Source organism: Calidris pugnax, unplaced genomic scaffold, assembly GCF_001431845.1.
Source record: "Calidris pugnax isolate Ruff unplaced genomic scaffold, ASM143184v1 scaffold192, whole genome shotgun sequence".
Classification (NCBI taxonomy): domain Eukaryota; kingdom Metazoa; phylum Chordata; class Aves; order Charadriiformes; family Scolopacidae; genus Calidris; species Calidris pugnax.
This window is the reverse complement of record NW_015090919.1, coordinates 605383-626762: the sequence shown is the minus strand read 5'-3', so window position 1 is coordinate 626762 and position 21380 is coordinate 605383. Positions and strand designations below refer to the sequence as shown.

Genomic DNA, 21380 nt, shown 5'->3' with positions numbered 1-21380 from the left:
TTTTTTTTTTTTTTTTTATATTCCCGTTTTCTGCTGCTGCTTCTATTCTCACTCCAATTAAAGCAGCAGGCACTGCCCGGCGGGATGGGGGGGTCTCACCTCCTCCTGGCTTTGTCCCCAGTGCTCGCTGTGATTGTCCAGGACGAGGGGCCAGACTCCAGAATCACGTTCCTGTGCTGGGGAGCCTGTTCTTGGGTCGGTTAGGGCAGTCTCTGCGTCTCTGCCCTGGACAACCTGGAGGCCACACAAGCTTCTTGGGTGGGAGCGGCTCAAGTTTACATTTTTCTGCAACTATGTCCACTAAATTAATTTTTTGCCTTAGTAAGTAAAGCAACGGGTTTGGTGCAGCCCTACAGAGCCCATGGCTCCCACAGAGCTCCAAGCAAGTTGGGATTGCTGGGGTTGCCCCACAGTGCTGAGCCTGGGGGAACACCGCGTCATCCCCCCAGCCGGGCTCCAGAGACCACGCTCGTCCTGCTGAGTTTCAGCTGCTGCTTCTGGGCAGGGGGGGTGAATTCTGGCCCTCCTGGGCCAGTCCTACCCCCGGGGCTGGGCTTGAGAAGGGACACCCGCATCTGGCCACTGACCCAGGTGGTGGCATGGCGAGCGTGCAAGGGGGCTGCTGTGTCTCCAGAGGGTGAGCTGTGATGAAGTGTTCCCAGCCTCAGCACAGCTGGAGGAGGCTGTGGCTCTGCTCTTCAGCTCCTTCCCTGCCACTACACCACACCAGGGACTGGGCAGAGGTGCAGGCAGGATGTCCCGGTGCCTCCAAAAATGCTGCCCTCCCCCAGGAGCCTGGCATGCCGACAGGGAAGGCAGGTAACGCACAGATGGTATCTGGCTCCAGCTGGGGAAGGCAGCGCTTCCCCCGGGGGCCTCCACACCGCACTGTGGGCAGACCCGAGTTCCCAGATAAAAATAGAAGCTGAAACATGAGCCCAACTTCCCCGGCCGCTGCTGTCCCCACCCAGCTCTGCTGCTGCGCCCACCTGGGGCCACCAACCCCTGGCACCCCCAGGACTGCCCCAGGAAGGTGGAGGAGGAGGCAGCCAGGATGTGGGTGAGGATGCTCGTGGACCAGATGGCCATGAAGGAGCAGAGCCATGCAGCCACCTGGCCCAGCGTGGCCTCAGCCACTTGTAGCGGGCTCAAAACTGCCCTGGGAAAAAAGGGAGAGCTTTGGGGGGGACTGCTTCCAGCCAGACACGGCCCAAGGGGAGAAACTCTGCCATACGTTATACAGATGGCCCCAGGATCTCAACCGGAGGAGGGACAGCTGCCAGGAGAAGCCAGAAGGAGCAGGAATAAGGGTAGCTGTTGCCTTGATATGAAACAAATATAATTTCCCAAAGCTTGCCTAGCACCGGGAGCAGAGGACGGAGCCCCGGGCCTGGCTCCATGTTGAGCTGAGGCTTTGCCTGCAGCGCTGGGGTTTCCTGGGACCTGGGTCAGGCTGGAAACTCAGCTTCCAGCAGGGCCAGCCTGCATTTGGGTAACAAAGAGCAGTTCCCTGCCTGACTGTTAATGATAATGTGCCAGGCTTGTCTACAGAAAGAAAAGCTTCTGTCTTTTGCAGTTTCCAGGACTCTGACTCTCACAGTCATAAAATGTATCTCCGCAAACCTTTGCACTTCTGGTGCCAAAATGAGATGCTCTTGAAGGTCTGGAGGGTGCTTGGTAGCCAGATTTCCATCTGCATTTTAGTTTACGGATGAGACCATTTCAAATATGAGCTGGCAGGACATGGACCCAGAGCTCAGGTTTGGGTGGTTTTTCCGGGTCTCACGTTCACCAGCCTCCAGCATCCTCCAGCCAAGGGCTGTGCTCCCACCTGCAGCTGGATAGAACTCCCTGGATAGTAGCTTGATGAAGAGGAGCAGCAATAAGCTTCGTTTCAGGGAGCTGGGCAAGTTAACCCTTCCCCTGCCATGGCACAGCTCCCTTTGGGATGGCTTAGGACTGGTGTTGGGAGGTGTGTGTCCTGCAGCCCAGGTTTGCACGCCCAGGAGGGCCCAAGGTGGATATAAAGCACATTTATGCAAGCAGAAAGGCAGCATGCTGGCACGGGGCTGGAAGAGCTAAGGCAGCAGTTGTCAGGCAGGGAGGAGGGTGGGAAGGGATGGTTCACCCACCGGCCCCCAGCAGCTCCTGGCACAGAGCTCACCCTAAAACGAAGGCTTTGGGGATGCTGCATAACCTCATTATAAGGCGGTTATTACTGGTTTGGCTTTGTTAATAAACTTGTTGTAAGCGCTGGGAGCCTGTCCCGGAGCAGCACCCTGCTATGCTGGGTGCTGTATAAACAGAGCTTGTGGCTGCGGTGAAGGTTGGGTCAAGGGTACTGTGGCAACTCCAGCTTTTTGGAGGGGCTCAGCCCCCCTCTCAGCAGCTCACAGCCCAGCTGGGATTAAAAATGAGCAAGTGAGACATGAGACGGCTGAAAGGCAGCTGGAGGAGGCAGAGGGACCTGAGAGGGGGGGAGGTGTGTGGTGGGAGCGGGGGTTGAGCATCTTTTTTTTTCCCCTGGGAAAATCAGCTTTGCATGTGGGTTTAGGTGTAATGTCGGGTGAGATTCTCATCACTGCAAAGGCCTTGAGGTACCGAAAAGGGCTTTCGGTGTCACTGACGATCAGGCGCCGACTACCCAAGGCAGCGTGACGGCGAGGCGGCAGCGGGACGGGGTTTGTGGTCAGAGACCTGCAGCACTCGAGGGAGCATGTGTGCACCGAGAAGCAGAGATCACAAACCCCTGCTCCCATCCCTGCCGGATGCTGAGCCCGCTCTGGCAGCCTCCACGCTTTATCAGGGGATGTGCTTGTGCTTCTCCTCTCTCCCCATCCCTGTCCTTCTCCAGGGGAGCTGATGGACCCCTCCAACCCCAAAATCGCATCCTTTTCTCTCACTCAGAGCAGCTGCCAACGGGCAGGTGAAAATGGAAAGGGGGGTTACCCCAACAGGGAGCCAGTGGGAATTGGGGAGCCACAAAAGGAGGTAGCAGGATCTGGGATGCCCACAGAGCCTCCAGGGCTCTATCACCTCTGGCCACTTCTCTGCCCTGGGGCTGACTCCCCCTTTTTGCTATCTCCCCAATCTTGTCAGCAGAAGAGCTCCGCTAATTTGCCCGTTTCAGTGCCCGTGGTTCATGCTCCCAGATAAGTGAGGCACTTCTAGCTGTCAGGTGAGCTTTTCCCAGAGCTTATGCAAATGATACTAATTAAAGGCATTCTTATCTGTTCGATTTCCCACACCTTTTGCCTCCGAGGGGGATAGAAAACTTCATGTTTTACTCCGTATTTCATGGCAGTCGGAAGGACTGCCTAGGGAAAGTGTTGGGAAATGCAGCAGGTCACTCCTGATGAGAAGAGCTGGCTTATGCAAGTGTTGAAACACTTTATTATGCATGAGAAACCTTCCAGAAACGGATGACTAATAGCAAAGTGGGAGCAGAGAAAGCAGTGGGAACGCCGTACCAGGCTGGCATGGGATCCCATGTCATCTTACCAGCTTAGCAGGGTTGGGCTAGGTCAGCACTTGCCTAAGAGACCTCTCAGAGTACCTGGCTGGTGATGAGGGAAGTGATGTTAATGATTCAATAAACAGAGCCCTTCCCTCTTTGTGAACCAAAATGCCTCTGTGCAATGCCAGGAACCCACCAGCAGCCCCATGTTTTTACTGGCAATGTGTTACTGAGCTTGGACGGCCATAAAAACGCAGGTGCTCATTGCACAAGCAGGTCTGGCGGAGAATGCCCATCATTCCCATGTGGGACCATCACAGCCCATCTCCCAGCACGGCTCTCACTGTACACTTGGCAGACAGGGTTGCCCAGGGCTTGGTGGCCATTCAAGACTCTTGTGTGCACCAAGAACCAGTTTAACACATCCATGCATTTCATCTACTTCTTGGGTGGGCTTGCTGGTACCCAAGACATTAGAACATTTACAACAGGGCAGGAGCAGCAGTGTGCACCTTTACGATTCCCAGGTACTAGTGATAAGAAGGTCAATGAGAAAAGCTCTTGGCATAAAAGGGAACGGAAACAGCCCAGCCAGACGCCTTCTGAAAATCCCCATAGAGGTGTGGCTGTCCCAGGGGCACCTAGAACTGGCCTTGGCACCTGCAGGGTGTAGGAAGCTCTGCCGGGTTGAATTGCTGAGGTTTCTGCTCTTTGTGGAAGGACCTTGAAGGTGTTGCAGGGCAGAGAGCATTGCTGGAGGAAGAGGACAGTGTCTGAAGGTCAAAACTGCAAGTGCAGCAAGGAGAAGCTGGAGACTTGGAAAAAGTGTGCAAAAATATACACGTGGGCAGATGAGCATGATCAGCTCCTGGCCTGTGTTTGGAATTTGCAAGTTTGTTGCCTGTTTTTTTTTTTTTTACTGTCCTTCCCACCATGTCCTTCCTTTCTGGGTGCTCTCTGCTTTGTGTGATGGGCAGGAGGTCTGCCTCTATCTGTAACTCCCGGACTTGGAAGCTGCACATGGGCAACCTGTGCTGAGGAAATAGCTGGCAGAGCCTGAGCAGCCTGTGTGCCTGTTCTCGGGAGGCTTCTAGTCTCAGTAAGTCCCTGAAAGAAACTCTTGGATGCTCAAGGACTGTGCTTTCACAACCACAATGAGAGTTGCAACCTCCATCTGGAGGAGTGGCCCTTTCACCAGGTGATATCCATCTCAGAGAGAGGAATAGAAAGAAAGGGAAGGGGGTGTGAGTAGGAAAAGAGATCTCACTCCAGGTGGCTGTTGGATAGTCCTGTGATATGGCGAGCAGAAGACGCCCAAGGAATTGTCCTGACATGAGCTGCCCTGAATTGCCCCAAAGAGTTCACGCCAGGCACTGTTGTCCTTCTCGGCTGATTTTGATACACTGTGGATTTCCCAAGCCAGAAGCTCTCCAGGCAGAGGGTTGTGTCTCACCAGTAAAACCCCTGCCAAGGAGATCCCTCAGTGACGTTGGTCCATGGGGTTTGTCAGCAGAGCAGTCGGAAGGAGCCATTTTTGGGACAGCTGCTCTGGGCAGATCTCAGCGTCACCAAAGTGACTCTTGGAGCACTTTGGAGATGCACCTTTCAGGGGTATCAAAGGAAGGAGCAAAACTGACTCTGCTGCCTGAGCCACTCATCTTCCACATGTGCTGGGCGCAGCCTATGGACCCCCAGCTGAGCTCATGCCACCCTCTTCAGCCATGCTCACACTGGCTTTTTGAGTCCCAGAAGGTTTGTTTCCTGTTGTCTGCTGGACTTGAGTTTTCTGTGAGCTTCTTGGTTTCCTGGGTGGAGGCCCAGAAAGGGGATGGGATGCTGAGATGGCCCCAGAGCTCCAGGCTGAAGCATCCAGTCCCTCGAGTCCTGTGAGGTTCGTGCGTCACTGCTGGTGAAATCCCCACCCAGGAGGGCTGGGAGAGGCAGGGATCATCCCAAACAAAAACAAGGCACCGGACAGACTGCCGGTATTGCAAAAGGAGGTTTCACCTGCCGTGTCCTCCTCGTTCGTGCAGGCAGGGAAAGCTTCATGCACCGGCTGCCCGCTCGGCTGGGGTGGCTCAGGCTGCTGGGGACAAGCACCTCGCCAGGCTCAGGGACCACAGCAGCACAGAGATCCGTGCCAGCTCTCCTACTGTGACATCACAGCAAGATGTGACATCACAGTCCCGACCCAATGACATCTCTCCTAATCCCCGTGTCACAGCACAGAGATCCGTGCCAGCTCTCCTGCTGTGACATCACAGCAAGATGTGACATCACAGTCCCGACCCAATGACATCTCTCCTAATCCCCGTGTCACAGCACAGAGATCCGTGCCAGCTCTCCTGCTGTGACATCACAGCAAGATGTGACATCACAGTCCCGACCCAATGACATCTCTCCTAATCCCCGTGTCACAGCTCTTGGTGGTGACATCACAGAGCAGCCTGGGCTGCTCTGGGTGCAGCGGATGCTGGCATGAGGTCCTGGGGCAGGAGCACATGGCTGCAGGGGTGATGGTGCCCAGCACCAGGGAGTGACACCTCAGTCAGGACGCCCAGACAAGCACATGGAGAGGGGACAACAGTGAGGGACCACAGTGGGGACCATAGAGATGGATTGCACCTGTTCCTTGACGTGGACATGGCAAGCAGAGCCCGGGGAGGCAGGAGGAGATGTCACAGCTGTCCCCTCCTGCCCAGAGAGCCAGAATTCGGCACCGTCCTCGCCGGCTGGGCAGGGGGTCGGCACAGGGCTGTGCACACGTGTGCTGTGCGGGGGCACCCAGCGCCGCCCGGGCAGGGGCTGATTCACATGGGGTGCTGGAAGCCGGGCTGCCGTGGGAAAGCGTGCCCGCCATGGCTCCCGAGCGCCAGGATTGCTTCAGCGGGGGTGCAGCCAAGATCCATTTCACAGAGGGCAGAGCAGATCTCGGCTGGGATTTACCAATGACTAAGCATGTGCTGGCAAGGGCTGCCACAGCGTGAGAAAGGCAGTGCTGCTCCTCCTCCGAGGTGTGCCCACTGCCGCCTGCCACCCGCCAGCCCTCGGGGGCACCCGACTGTGCCGCAGGACCACAGCCTGGTGGCCCGGGCGGTGCTACGAGGTGTGCGGGACCCGCAGCCGCCCAGCCGGCCCCCTCCTCCCGAGCTGAACGCACCCCTTCTCCCCCTCCATGGCCCAGCCGGCCATGGAGACAGCATGAGCAGAGACCCTGGGCTCAGCCCGCTCGGCACATCGTCCCCAGGGCAGGGATGGGGCGTAGGGCAGAAGCTACCACCCCCACCCTGAGCTGAGCACAGGGGCTGGGGGGGGATCCCGAGATGTTGTGAGGCAGAAGCCAAACCCTTCACTGTCAGGTCAGAGCTGCTCACAGCAGCTGCACCCCCAGACACTGTCCTCAGGTGCCACCGTCTCCTGCTGTCTCACCGCCACAAAGATTTTTGCCTTGACGTCCACTCCACTTAATGGTGTCCACAACTAATCCTGCCAGGATGGAGCTGGGGAAGCCAAACCTTCCCAAGGAGGAAAAACCCTTCCCTTCCCCAGCAGAGAGGCTCCCCGCTTCCCTACCTTAAAACAAAAGCAAGACCTACGCAAAACCTGCTCCACTCCCCTGGGCAGTGACGCTGAGATGCAGAGGGCTGTGGGGAGCCATGTCCCCAGGCATGAGCTGAGCATCGAGCCCAGGGCCACCACCAGCCCCTGCGCGGCAGCCACTCAGCCCAGCCTGTCAAGGTGGCAGGCTGCCCTGCTCGCTTCATCTCTTCTGGCTCATTTTGGCAAGGCATTAAAGAAGAATTAATTGCAATTTTTTATTACAGCTAATTGGCACCGCTGCTAGTTGGATTATCTTGCTCCTGAGCCTGCCCCGTGTTGTTGGGAAGCTGACAGTGGCGAAGGCCTGGAGGCTGGGGAGATGGTGTGGGGCACGGAGCCCTGTGGCAAGCGTCTGGCAGCCCTGGGCAAGCGGGAAATGCCAGGCTACGCCGTGGCTACTGGGGCGTACCTGGCCCAGGAAGGTGCTTGCCCCTAGTCTACAATGATGATTAATTTTAGAGAAGCAGAGAAATTTGCCTGAGGTTGCTCCATGCCTCCAAGCAGGAGCCCATGCCCGACACGCTGGCACCACTGCCCAGACACCATGGCGTGCTCCAAAGTGCCAAGGCTGAGCATTAGGGTGGATTTGGTGTTTGTGATGGAGGGGGGATGAGCCCATGTCTGTGCCTGGCAGGAAGAGCTGGGGAGCAGGGGGCTCTCTACCCCTGCACACATCCTGGGTGGCAGCTCAGTGTCCGGGTGGTTGGAGTGACCCTCCTGACAGTGAGGCTGGCAGTGTACTCCAAAATGGCATCTCCTTTCTGATCTGGTAACTCCAACAGCTGATCTGCCTCCACAGAAATTCAGGTTCACTCAAAGAAGATCATCTTTCTGCTTCCCTGGGATTTCACCCAGTTTCATTTCCCCAGGTACCTGGATTTGACCGTGAGGAGGGAGCTGTGCAGGGCAGGGAGCTCAGTGCTCCCAGCATCAACGCTGCCAGCAGCGTGAGCAAGAAGGAGACGGGGTCACTGAGCCGGGGCAGCGGCAGGGTCTGACCCACGTTCACACGAGTAGGAAATGTCTGATGCATGCTGTGAGAATCAGACAATGACAGAATGGTTTGGGTTGGAAGGGACCTTAAAGACAATCCAATCCCACCCCCTGCCCTGGGCAGGGACACCTCCCACCAGACCAGGTTGTTCAAAGCCCCATCCAACCTGGCCTTGAACCCCTCCAGGGATGGGGCAGCCACAGCTTCTCTGGGCAACCTGGGCCAGGCTCTCACCACCCTCACAGCAAAGAAGTTCTTCCTGAGGTCTCATCTCAATCTCCACTCTTTCAGTTTGAAGCCATTATCTCTCATCTTATCATTACATGCCTTTGCAAAATCTCCCTCCCCAGTTTTCTTGTAGGCCCCCTTCACGTACTGGAAAGCTGCTCTAAGGTCTCCCCGGAGCCTTCTCTTCTCCAGGCTGAACCCCCCCTACTCTCTCAGCCCCCCCTCCCAGCAGAGGGGCTCCAGCCCTCCCAGCATCTCCGGGGCCTCCTCTGGCCCCGCTCCAACAACTCCATGTCCCTCTGATGTTGGTGGCCCCAGAGCTGGAGGGAGCACTGGGGGGTGTCTCCCCAGAGCGGAGCAGAGGGGCAGAATCCCCTCCCCTGGCCCTGCTGGCCACGCTGCTGGGGATGCAGCCCCGGGTGCGGGGGCTTTCCAGGCTGCCAGTGCACATTGCCAGCTCATGTTGAGCTTCTCATCCACCAAGACCCCCAAGTTCTTTTCCTTAGGGGTTCTCTCAATCCATTCTCTGCCCAGCCTGGAGCTCTGCTTCGGATTGCCCTGACCCAGGTGCAGGACCCTGCACTTGGCTTAGTTGAACTTCGTGAGATTCCCACGGACCCACCTCTCCAGCCTGTCCGGGTCCCTCTGGATGGATTCCCTTCCCTCCAGCCTGTTGACTGCGCCACACAGTTTGATGTCATCAGCAAACTTGCTGAGGGAACACTCTGTCCCACTGTCCATGTCTCCAACAAAGATGTTAAATAGTGCTGGTTCCAGTACCAACCCCTGAGGAACACCACTAGTCATTGCTAATTCCTTGCACATCGAGCCATTGACAGCAACTTTTTGAGTGCCACCATCCAACCAGTTCCTTATCCACCCAGTGGTGCATCATTCAAATACAGGGGATTGGTGCAAAATTCCCTTTTAAAAGTGATGCAGTAGCTTCCATGTCATTTTTGCACTTACAGGATCTCACCTGGTCCATCTCTGTCTGTCTGTCCCGTGGCTTCATGGGGCTGGAGCAACGTGGCTTCAGGGACCAAAGCCCGGGCATCCTTTATGGCCAAATTGTGCCCAGGCTGGGGAGTGTGTGCTAGTTTTGTGGAGGCTGCCGGTGGAAATAAGCTTCTCCTGCTGCAGGGCAGAGCTGGGACATGGTGGCGAACTCATTTTCAAACAAATCATCCTCCCCCCGGCCTCCTTCAGGCAGCTGTGTGGGAAGAAGGGGCATCGTTGCACCTCGCCATGAACCCAGCGCCGCTCCAGCGAAGACGCCGCAAACCAGCAGAGCCGCCGCAGGGCCTGCCGGAGCTCGGTCAGGAGGTGCAAAAACCTTTCTGGTTTCAACAGGCTTTGGAGCAAAGCCCCAGGCAGGGAACTTGTTCTGGTGGGTGAAGTTATGCACCTCTCTCCCTGCTCGCCCTGGGTGCAGCCTGCTCGAAATGCTCCGCAAGCAGAAAACAGCCCCTAAAAACAAATAGCTGACAAAAGGTGTTGCAGCGCATCCAGGCACCCAACTCCTGCCTGGGCAGGGAGGAGGAGAGGAGAGGAGAGCGAAGCTGTCGGGGAGCAGCTGTGATGCTCCCGGGGAGGTTTGGTGCCAGTCACTTCAGGGGGAGCACCTTCGGCGGCGGCTGTACCTGGGGCTCAGCCAAGGCACCTGCTGCAGGTGCTCCTCAGTGGGGAGGTTTGGAGGCTACTTGAGGGATTTGGGGGATCCTTGAGGGGTTTGCCTCCCTAAAGACCAGCACCCAGTGCTTGCAGGTGCTCCGAGACCTCTCTGGGTGCATTCTGGCAAACCAAATGTGGGGTCAGAAACTGTGACTTGTCGCTTGTGGTACTGTGGCAGAGACAGGTTGAGCAGAGCCAGTCACGACCCCAGCATGTCTCAGCATCCATGGCCATCCTCCATAGCTCCTATGAGACAAGAGAGAACAAATCTTGAAGCCACAGCCCAAACTTCGGGTCTCTGCTTGGTTTTTTAAGGCAGCCTCAGCTTCTGGTCTTTTCTGGCATGGTGTAGGGCTGGGAGGTGAGGTCTGCTGGGGGCAGGCAGTGGCACTGTCAGCCTGGCATGAAGATGTGGCTAAGCACCACAAAGATGAAGTGCGGTTCTGGCGAGGAGGTTCCTGTGGCTCATGTACCCCATGATTTGTGTCTAGTGCCATTCTCCCACCCCCCTTCGGTGTGACGGTCCTTGCCCCAAGTTTCCCCCTTCCATGATGAACACAACTGGTGGTGTCCAGCTCTGCCGGGGTGCTGTGACATGCCCAGAGAGCACAGCCACCTTCTCACCGACCTCCCCCTCTCTCTTCTTCCAGGTGTGCAACTGCGACAAGTATCTGAAGGTCTCGAGGGAGAGGATGAAGCAGCTGGTGGAGGGCAGCAGGCAGGTGCCAGGGGACAGTGGCACAGGTAAGCAGGTGGGCGCCGATGGCTGGGAGAAATGCTCCAACCCTGGCTCCCGCCTGACACTCGCTGCCCTGGGCAGACCGAGATTGTCCCACTCGGGCTGGGGGTCGCTCAGAGGGGGAATGGGATGCCCTGCCACCATCCTGCCCCTGGATGTAGACCTGCAGAGCTCTTCCTAGCCCACTTCGTGCCTGGTTGAGCTTGTGGACCCTGAGCATGGCTCTCAACCCACTCTCCCAGCTGCCCTGTGCTGCCCTGTGTGGCACTGGGTCATGCATAGGATTTCCCAGCCTTGGGTGTCTTGGTGACATGCCAGCATGAGCTCAAGTGACAGCCTAAGGCCATCACCACCTGACATGGAAAGCTCAGCTTGGGCTGCAAAGCGCCTCTGGGCTGGCACTGCCAGTGGTGCCTGTGGCTCCTGAACCACATCGGGCTGCAGGAGGGATGTCTGGCAAGGATCCTGTGGGATCCAGAACGGAAAAGGCTCCTCCATGCCCTGCCCTGAGCTGCACTTACCCGCCTAACTCCTCCCCACGGGGAGCCACGTTTTGGTGGTGACACCCACAGCTGGCGCACCAGGATGGAAACATGTCCTTCTCGCTGCTGCAGCCCTCACATGCATCACTTGCTGTGCCTCAGTTTCCCCATCTGCTTGACAGGAGAGAGTAGTGCCAAGCGGCGGCTGCGGGTGCTGCTGTGGCTTTGCTGGGAACAGCACGTGTGGCTCGGGAGGAGGGACGTGGTGGGGCGGCTCTTCCCATGGTGCGGGCAGCTTGGGAGCACTGCACTTCCCGAAAGGCCAGGGCATCCTCCCCAGCGGTTTCTCAGGTGAGGACACTCGCTGTGTGTGTACCCAGTGACCAGCTGGGCCTGTTCAGCCAGTTTGAGAGTATGGGAAATAGAAATGCTGTGGTTTGCATTCAGCCGTGTGAGCGGTTTCCCCTTCCCCCCTCAGTAGGGGATGATGGAGCTGGGGGGTCTCACACAGACCGTTGCTCCTCCACGCAAACTTCAGGGACCACCTTGTTCTACTCTTTACACCACATCTGCAACACCCCGTGTCCCCATTGTGCCATGCAGCCTCTCGCCAGGTCCCCCATGTCCCTGGGGGGGGGTCTCATGGGGAAGAACCCCTGTCTGCTGGGCCAGGTGGGAGCTGCACCAGCCACATTGGGCATGACCTTGTCAGGGAGCATCCTCCGACGGTGAGCATCCTCCAACACAGGGTGGTCAGTGACCAAAGATACCACAACATCCTCAGAGAGTTGGTGTTTCTCTGCAATTGAGATATAAAATAGAAGCTGTGATTCCTGTGCAAATATGCATAACTGGGCAGGTGGCACTCGACCCAAGGTGAAGACCCCTGAGGATTTGCCATGGAGGTCCCCTGTGCCTGGGGCTTCAGGCACCCTGGGGTTTCCATTCCTATTTACATTCTGCCAAGGGCTAGTGGGATTGTGAGCATCAGTGTGAGCTCAATTAGGGTGCCCTGAACATGTCCCACTTCGGGTCAAGTTCTGTGGAAACAGGAGAAGAGTGTGATGACAACATCCTGCCATTGCTTGGTGGGGACAGAGATGTTGATGGGACAGGCTGAGCAGCCACAGAATGGTGTTCATAAGGGAAATCTCAGTTTCCTTAACATTTTCCTTCTGGAAGGCGATGGTGGCAGGGACCTGCTTTGCCCCTGGACATGGCCCAACGTGTGGCATGGGGGGTTCAGCATCCACAGCCCCCAGCTGCTCACCCACACCGGGACTGGCCCCTGCTCCATGACTCCAGCCCAGGCCATGTCACCTCATTCACACCACCACGCATGGATTAACCCCCAGGACCGTGGCCAGATGCTGCTGCTTGGCAAGAAAACCTCTCAGGGTGTCACCTCTCTGGGGAGCAGCAGGCAGACGCAGTGAGAGCCATGGATGGTGGGGCACCCCTCAGGTGTGGATGGGGATGGATCCTGCAGGACCAGCCCTTGGCATAAGGTTGCACCTGCTGAGGTGTTCCTGAGCCCAGGGGTCCTGCAGACAGCCCGGGGCTGCTCATGTTTTGGCTGCAAAACTTGGGCCAGTGCCGCTCCGTTTGGCTCCTGGATTTTTATGGCAGGGCTTCCAAGTGCTGAAAGGCAAATTATTCATCCTGTAATAGCTCACTCCAACTTGGACTTAGGACTTTCCCAGGTTTTAGGGAAGATTTTCCCTGACACAGCTGCATTTGCCCTGCACAAGGGCTTTGATGGAAGTGCTGGAAATAGTTTCAAGCCCAGACAGCTTTGTCCTGTAATGCCTTTTCCCAGCGGGATGCTCTGAGCCACTCAGGTGCCTGGAGTGGGCAGGGGATGGGGCAGAGAGAGGTGGCAGTGCTGTCCGCGGGGCACAGGATCTCACTTGGCAGCGTGTGGGCTCCCAAATGGCCCAGGGGAATGGGATGTGTCACAGGCTCTTGTCTGGCTGGGGGAAGCATCTTGCTTACTCAGTGTGGTAAAACCAGCTGGCACCGGGGCCCAGTGCTCGGTGAATGCTCTGCCAGATGAAATCCAGCCCCTGGGAAAGATGAGGATGGAGCACATTCGATCTGGTTAGGATTTGCCAAACAGAAAAGGCTGCTTTAATCATAAAATAAAAACTTGCCATCTGAAACATTTTGCACAACATGAAAACAACTGGTCCTGCTTTTCTTTGGGCTGCGCTGCCAACCAGGCACACCAGAGCCTCCGCTCCCGAGGAGCTCCTCTGGAGACGAGCAGGCACAGCGGCTGGGGGTGCTCAGGGAGGCAGCACCCCAAGCTGGGTGAGCATCCTTCCTGATGAGCCAGAGCTGGTACTTGAGACCAGAGAGACCTACACTACCCATCTTCTCCTCCAACATCACATCCTGCAGGTGCAGGACAAGCCATGGCCAGCCCCAGGAGCAGCCAGGACGTCCCTGCACTGTATGGCAGGATGGTTTGGGGCTGGTGGAGCTCCAAGCAGCCCGGCTGGGCCACCTGCCTGGCCCTCACTGACCTGAGCTGTGACTCAGGGTTCCTTTCCCTTCCTGGCCCTCAGCTCCATGGCGGAGCCTGGTGAGAGCCATCGGAGGCAGCGTGTGGGCAGGCGGGAGGAAGAGCTGCAAGAGGACAGTGCAGGGAAGGATGTGCTGAGGCTCTGAGCCAGGGTGCTGGGTCCCTCCTCTGTGGCCACCACACTGGGACGGCTGAGGGCATGGGCTGGTGAGACCTGCTTCCCTTAGCCAGGGGCTCCATGCACAGTGGGAAGAGGCCACTGCGTGTCCAAAGCCTTGAGGCAGGATGCGGTTTATCCCTGCCATGCTTCCCATTCTATGGCGTTTGGCTTTGCTGTGAGAATCATACACATCTTACTGCCACGTGGGAAGGGTGGGTGATCCCTGTGCTGTCCCAGGAGGGCTCTCACACCCTCACTGCTTCGGCTCCTCAGCCGGCGTGCGGGAAGGGCGAAGGCACCCCGGGAGCCTCAGGCTGCTCTGCACATTTCTGCAGGGAAGGGAATGGGTCCCCAAGGGCCTGTACCCATGGATGAGGGGCTCCCCAGCCTCCTTCACCCTCAGACCCGGCAAGCCCATGCATTTTGGCTCTCTTCCCTCTGCGATGAGAGGTAACAGGAGAGTAACAGGATCGTCTCACATCTCTGAGCGGGGCAGGTATGGGGACTGAGGAGCTGCAGCACAAGGCTGGGACTGGGGGCTGCAGTGGTGAGACTGGCCAGAAACACCCCCTGGGCTTGGCTGGTTCATGCTCTGCCAGCTCCCCCTCTTCAGAAGAATTTCGTTTGCTCATACAAAAAACCACTGCCGGGCTGGGAAGCCGGTGACATTTTGGTGGCTGTGGGTTGGCAGAGCTCTGCATGTACCCACTGAGTGCGGTGTGGTGTCAAACACTCCCCAGGAAGGAGTCAGGGACATGGGAACTGGCAGGGTTTTTTCCCACAGTGGCACAGGGAGATGATGGCAACTGAAGGTGCCTCTTGCCTTGAGCTCATCCTCCCTCCTCCACCCTGGGAATGTCTTAAGACCATGGCCGGGCTGCTGCAGCCCAGGTTGCACAATCCTGGGTCCTTTGTCCTTTGCTTATCTGCCTTATCGAGGAGGAAAAGATAACCAGGCATCTTCAGTGCCCTGCAATCGAGTGCGTTTCTCAGGCTCGTAACTCCTCTTATCGGGTTCGATCTCTCACCACGGCAAGGTTTCCCATGCACCTTTGTACTCCAAGAATGCTCCCAGGTCTGCTTTCAGCCTTGTGCAAAGCCTTTACGATGTGCGCTTTCTCCAAAACACCTCAGCCTTAATTGCCTAATTACAGACGAGTCTCTCGTGTGTGTGGTTGCGATGACAGCTGGGTGCGGCTGCTGGGCTGGGAGCAGGGCTCTCAGCTTGCACAAGCGCTGCCAGACCCAAGCACCTCTCGGTTCCCGCTGCGGAGCCGCCCCAGCCAGCCAGGACAAGCACCCGGCTCCTCGCCCCAAGGCTCTGGTCTTAACTGGGGTGACACAGAGGGACCTGGGCTAGAAATGGGGCCCAGGGGGCAGGATTTTGTGCAGAAGTACCCAGCTTCCCCAGGGAGTTTGGGTTATCCAATAGTGCCTCAACACTGAAACCCGGAGGGTGCTCAGGGCTCACACGCAGAAATGGGTTGTTTCCAGCCAAATCAGGGCTGTGTGGTCTGGGAAAGAGGAATGGGCACGGGTTCAAAGGAGGTTTGCCCTGATCCTGCTCTCTCCCAGCTTCCCAGGCCCTCCCGTGCCCCCTGTTCCACAGTGGGGGGTCCCAGTAACGCTGACCAGGACTCCTGCATTGTAGCCGACAGAATAGGCTGTAGGGACTACAGGTCACCAGTGTCACCGTCACAGTGGCCTTTCAATATGACCCCCACACCACTAAGGGCGTCTCTGTGGGAAGGGGAGTGTGAACATCCCCCTGCCCACTGCGGGCAGCCCGTGCCGTGCCTCCCATCCCCTCTGCCAGGCTCAGTCCCAGCATCTGTGAGCAGGACCCAGCAGTGGGACACGCAAAAGCCACCTGGTTTGGGGCACCAAGAACCATGCAGTGCCCCAGGGCATGAGATGTGGCTTTCCCATGGGTCTTCCCCACCACCTCGGTGCAGTGGCCAGAAGCTGAAGGAATGGGATCCCTCCCGGGCTGCTGCTCCCCGCCTTGTGGACTGTGGGGCCAGACAAGCTCTGGGATGTGTGGCAGTGGCTTGGGCACAAAGTAGGGCTGCTGCAGGGGTGACAAAGACATCTCCTGGGCTGCAGAGGTGGGATCCCACCACTGAGGGTGGCCTTCCTCAGCCTGGGGAGGAATCTGATGCAAAATAAGCAGAATTGGGGTTCTGCAGTATCCCCTTTCCCCTGGGCATGGCAGCACTCGCTGGGAGGTGGGACATGTCCAAGGGTGGGAACAGCAGTGGTTTGTGCCATTCCTGTGGGATATTAACTCCCGGGGGTGGGCAGGAGCTGGGGACGATGTGGGCAGCACGTGTGAGGGCAGGGCACCGCCACAGCGCATGGAGGGGGGGGCAGGAGGAGACTCTGTGGTGGGACAGCACTGCGGGATGGGGACAGGCCTGGCAGCCCGTGGAGCTCTGCAGCACTAACACGGGTGGGTGCTCAGCCCCGCAGTGCTGGGGGGCTGCAGGGCTCAGCCCCGCTTCGGGCTCCATCATCCCCAGGGTGACCCAGGCAAGAGGGGGAGAGGTGAGCAAGAGGCAAAAGGGCTTTTTATTTTCGAGATGTTTTATAATGGGATTATTAGTTCCCAAGAGGTGTTTCAAATTGATTTGGTAAGGAATCGCTTTCATTTCTCCTCCGTGGAGAAGCGGTGGGAATTCACCCTTTGGTGTGAACCATCGCAGAGCTCTGGAAGCCGTAGGTCTGAAAAGCTCCTGGCACGTTGGAGGGATGGGCTCAGCTCCCCTCGGCCCCACGCTTCCCACACATGCCTTTCACTCCGTCTCCAGCATAACTCTGCCCTTTGCAGCGTCTGGGCGAGCTGGGCTGCAGCCCAGTGGGAGCAGCAGCTTTGCTGCAGAGGACTCTGCTGATCTCAAGGGAGAGAAAAAAGCTTCCTCCTTCAAAAAATCACCCCTTTTCTTCAGGAAAACCCTTTTTTCCTGGGGCATCTGACCCTTTCCCCTGACAGTTTTCACTGCGTGCCCGGCTGGCACCCTGTGCCTGGCGCCCAGTGGCCCTTTCACCGCGGCTGCGAGGGGGGCGCAGGAATCTTCAAAAGCCCTGGAAAGAATTTGGTGGGAGGGGTAGAAGGGGTTTTACAAGCTCCCATTCAAAAATGGTCACTTTGAAGTGATGTAGCATTTTCAACCCTTTGAAGAGCCACAATTAGGAGGGGGCTGGTGCAAGCGAAAGGCAAAACGACTGGGTGACCATTACGGCCTTTCTCTCCCAGGGCTTTTAAGGGATGAACTTTTCCTCCCTGCCTGCCTTTTTCTCACGAGCCTGGGGGTGGGATTGGGGTGTCTGGGGGAAACTGGTGGTTTCATCCCCGTTCTGTGCAGGGTAGGGGGGGTACGTGTGTGTGTGCAGTTTGCTTTGCCCACCAGCAGCAGGGCAGCTGATGGAGCGTGTCGGAAGGGAGAGCATCAAGTGTCCCTGCCCCCCCATATAGGGCTGTGGGGCTGCAGGGTCGGGATGGAGAATTTTTTAGGCTCCATGGAGAAAGGTGTTGGCCATCAGTGCTGGCTGCTGGCAGCATCGCTTCGCTTAGGGTTGGATCTAAAAGTCCCAGCCAAGGTGCAGATCCTCCCTCCCATTGGGGTCCTGGAGGCAGAGGTCTGTTGCTCGAGAGCAGGCAGGGTGAATAGAAGAGAGTGAAAAAAGACAGATTTGTGTCCACATCTTAGAAACTGAAGAAAAGCAAGTGGTGGCCCAGGGTTTTGCAGGGAGTCTGTGGTTTGGGTGCTTGGGGGCACAATCCTGCATCTTGGCCTCCTCTGTGAGACAGTCCTTGCATGCCCAGGCTGAGGCCATCCCATGCCATCGTGTAGCACAGGGAGAGCCAGGGTGAGGGCAGAACCCCTGCCTCCTGCCACGGGGATCTGCCACCTGCGGACAGGCTCTGTCCCCTGGGAATGGAGCTCTTCCTCCATATCCCCTGGGAATGGGGCTCTTCCTCCATGTCCCTGCTCTTGCTGGCTCAGGAATCTCCTGAGAGCAGCCCGGGTGCTTCACCACATGCCAAAAAGTGGAGCAAGTGTGAAATTGAGGTCACTGTTTTTTCTCCAAGAACAGTTGTTGGTGTCCCAAGCAGATACAGAGGACGCAGGAAAGGCACGGCTGTGAGCAGGGCTGTGGGACACTTGCCCAGGGCACAGCAATGGTGAGCCCAGCTCTTGGCCAGTGGATAGACTGGAGCTGGGGCTGTTTCCCCTCGTGTTGCAGCAGCAGACCCCAAACATGTGCCACTCCTGGGCTGCATGGTGGCCTAGGGCTGGTCTGCAAAACCACCCTGAGAACATCCCCAGGGACAGCCTTGACCCTGAGTGTGGCTGTTTGTCTGCTGGGAATGTGGGGGTCGGCTATGCCCTGCCAGCTTGGGCTGGTTGTCTCCTTTGAGGAGGTGTGGAAGGTCTTGGGGCTGGATCGAACCAGGGGCTGGTGTGAGCTGAGCCTCCCACGCCTCTCCCTGCCTGTGGCTCTTTCTGCTTGTGCCCTGCTGTGCCATGTGGGGTGGCTCTGCTAGGACTGGGTGGCCATTCCAGGGCTGTCCTCAGCCTTGCTTGCCCCTACAATAAACCTCAGCATGTCCCAGCTCCTGCCAACACTGGGATGCAGGGAATGCTGGTGTCCCTCTCCTGCACAGCTGGCTCCTGACCAGGCTTCTTCTGATCCTGGAAAAGGGCAGGCTGGACACCCCAGAGGTGCTGCTGGAGCAGTGCAGGATGCCTTTTGTTGTCTTAATTGATGCCTGGGCAGGACAAGTGCCCCCCCCTTGCCAAAAATGAGTCATCCCACAGCAATAACTGGGGCCGGTGTCCCTGGCTGCCAGGAGTCCTGATGGATGGGAGCAGCTCAGCCCTCAGCTTCCGCCGCCCGGATCCGAAGACCTGCTGTGCCGCAGCCACGGGCAGAGAGAGCCTGAACCGAGCTGCCAAAAATGCCGTGGGGTTTGTGGCACTTGATTTGTGATGGCAGCGATCTGCCTGCCTGGGGCCAGGGCTCAAGGACCTGGCACCCCACGATGCCCACTGCCCAGGCTGTGTGATAGGAGGTGGGTGTCACACATACCCCAATGCCGGGTGTCCTGGGCAGGTCAGGAAAGTTGTGAGTGTCCTGGGCAATGCAGACAGCTATTAATGGTGCTTTTTTTAAATTAAAGCAGCAGTAAAGGCTTCCCTTGCTGTTTGCTTGCACTGTAACGCAGCCCAGCCTGTCTTGGAGACCAGCCTTACCCAAATTGCGACAGGGAGGCACAACCACTGTACCCAGTACAGCAGCAGCACTGGTGCAGTGACTTGGACTGGAATAGCTCCCAAGACCAGCACAGACCCTGCTGCTGATGACACTGGGACATGGCAAAAGAGCTGCTGGCGAGCAGGAGGCTGCACGGGTGCCATGCTCTGGGCAAGCACTTGGTGGATGCTGGTGGCCATCTTCTCCCAAATTCATGGGACACCCCTTCCCGGGATGGAGGGCAGAGCCTGGACTTCCTGCAGGGATGATGGGCCCCTCACAAGGGTCGTTTGCGTGACTGAGCACAAGTCCCGCTCATCACACCAGTGCCTGATGGTTTATCTGCTGTCTCCTCTCCCCGCAGGCTGCCTGGTGAGGAGCAAGGAGAAACCCAGCCTGGGTGGTGATGCCGCCGTGCCAGCCTGCAACGCTGAGTGCCTGGAGAGCACCCCGCACGGAGAGCGGCTGGAGGGGCCAGAGCAGCCCGGGGCACCCGTGACGCTGGCGGGGGGCACGGTCCTGCAGGTTGCCACCATCCCCCCCGGGGTGCTGGACAGAACCGAGCTCACCGACTTCTACTGCTGCACCCGCTGCGGGAAGGTGTTTTGGGAAGGGTCCCATTTTGGACGTGTTGTCTCCCAGTTTCAGGATATTCTTGTTGCCACCGGGGACGAGCAGAACTTCTATGACCTGAGCTGAGGAGGCACATGGGGGTTTGGGACAGCTCTGCACCAGGACAGGGACTGCAGACGTGATCCCTGGGGAATTTGGGCTGTGGGTTTGTGGTGTGAGGTGTGAGGCTGGAAGGGCAGGGGGGGGCAGGGGAGGGGGGAGGCTCTTGTTTTGGGTTCTGCAGTGAAGGGGACTCTCGCATTTGCACTGATGGTTCATGACAGCCCAAAAATACGTGGCCTCCGTGAGATCATTAAATCAGAGGTGGCTGGGGAACAGACCCTTTGCTTTATTTCTGCCTCCCTCCAGGCTGGGCATGGCAAGAGGGTGGCAGAGCTTCCCAAAATGCCACTCCGGCAGTGCTGGCCCCATGGCACCCATCAGGGCCCAACACCCTCACCCCAGTGCCTCTCTGCCGGGTTGCTCCTGTTGGGGAGCCAGGAGCCGTGTCCCCAAGAGCAGCCCAAGGGAGAGGGCATCTCTGTGCCCAGAGCACTCCCCAGCCTGTGGGACACATCTCACGCCATGACCCATCCCCAGTACCCGCTCTCACCCCGTCCTGCTCTCCCAGCAGCTCTCCCAGCATTTCTCAGAGGCAATGGGTAGGCGTAGGCATGGGGGCCTGGGGGAGGCGAGCACTGCTGGGCGGCCACAGGAAAACCTCTGGGGACACCATGATGCCCGCTGGCTCCCGCATCACCACCTGTTGGAGCTGGGATGCCCCAGAAGAGCTGGCTAGTCCAGGGGGGCTCCCATTGCTGCCACATCTGTCTGCCAGCCCGGGGGGGTCAGCAGCACCCACCTGCCCACCTCTCCCCGGCTGGGTGCATCAAGCTGCCCCCCGTGCCCAGGGGTCTGCAGGGCATGCACAGGAGTGGCAGCAAAGTGTGTGGTCCTGCCATTGCTGGAACTCGGGCCACCGGCAGAAGTAGCCAGTGTCCAGAGGAGGCTGGGGGGGCCAGGCCAGGTGAGGAGCCCAGCCAGGTTGGTCCTGCAGCTCCAGGCGCTGTCATCCAATCTCTCCTGGCCCAGGGACAGGGTTAAATCACTCCATCCTGCAACTGAGGAGCATTTGCAAAGTTCCTCCTCTAATCCAGGTTAGCTGCCAGGCCCTGACGTTATTGCTAAGAGGACCCAAGGGTCTCTTGGCTGAAGTGTGACGTTTACGGGCCAGTGCAATGCCTGCTTGGGCAGCTCATGCTGCAGTGCAAGGCTCCCTTTCCCTCTCCCAGTGCTCCTGCCCATGTGGTCCCCAGCTCCTTGCCCCCCAGGGATATCTCACCCCCTAGCTCAACCCTTTGGCAAAAAAAAAAAAACCTTTCCCCACTTTAAACATCCCTCTTTCCACAAGCCCCTGCCTGGGCATTAATACAAGTAACCCTAAAAGGTGGCCATCCCCATGATGTGCCCATCTTCTCTCTCCAGCAGTCTCTGTCGAGCCCCGGCCACAGATGCGACCCCCAGACACCATGGCATAGCATCCCTGGTGACGCTTTCCATGGTCACAGTGTGCCATTTTGCCCCAATTTCCATCAGAAGATTGCAAGACCCATGTGCCCACCCCATGCCCTCCCCTCCATCCCCACCT

At 57.8% G+C, this 21380-nt stretch overlaps 1 protein-coding gene across 2 annotated transcripts in view; it reads left to right on the top strand.

The window, feature by feature from the left end:
• The window catches only part of EXD3 (exonuclease 3'-5' domain containing 3), a 313559-nt gene extending 293635 nt beyond the window's left edge, over nucleotides 1-19924 (top strand). For both annotated transcript variants that reach the window (XM_014949705.1, XM_014949703.1), the window contains 2 exons: nucleotides 10604-10697; nucleotides 19485-19924. In XM_014949705.1, coding sequence (XP_014805191.1) covers nucleotides 10604-10697; nucleotides 19485-19819 — 429 coding nt within the window. In that variant the 3' untranslated portion in view covers nucleotides 19820-19924. The remainder of the gene's footprint in view (nucleotides 1-10603; nucleotides 10698-19484) is intronic.
• The last annotated feature ends 1456 nt before the right edge of the window (nucleotides 19925-21380 follow it).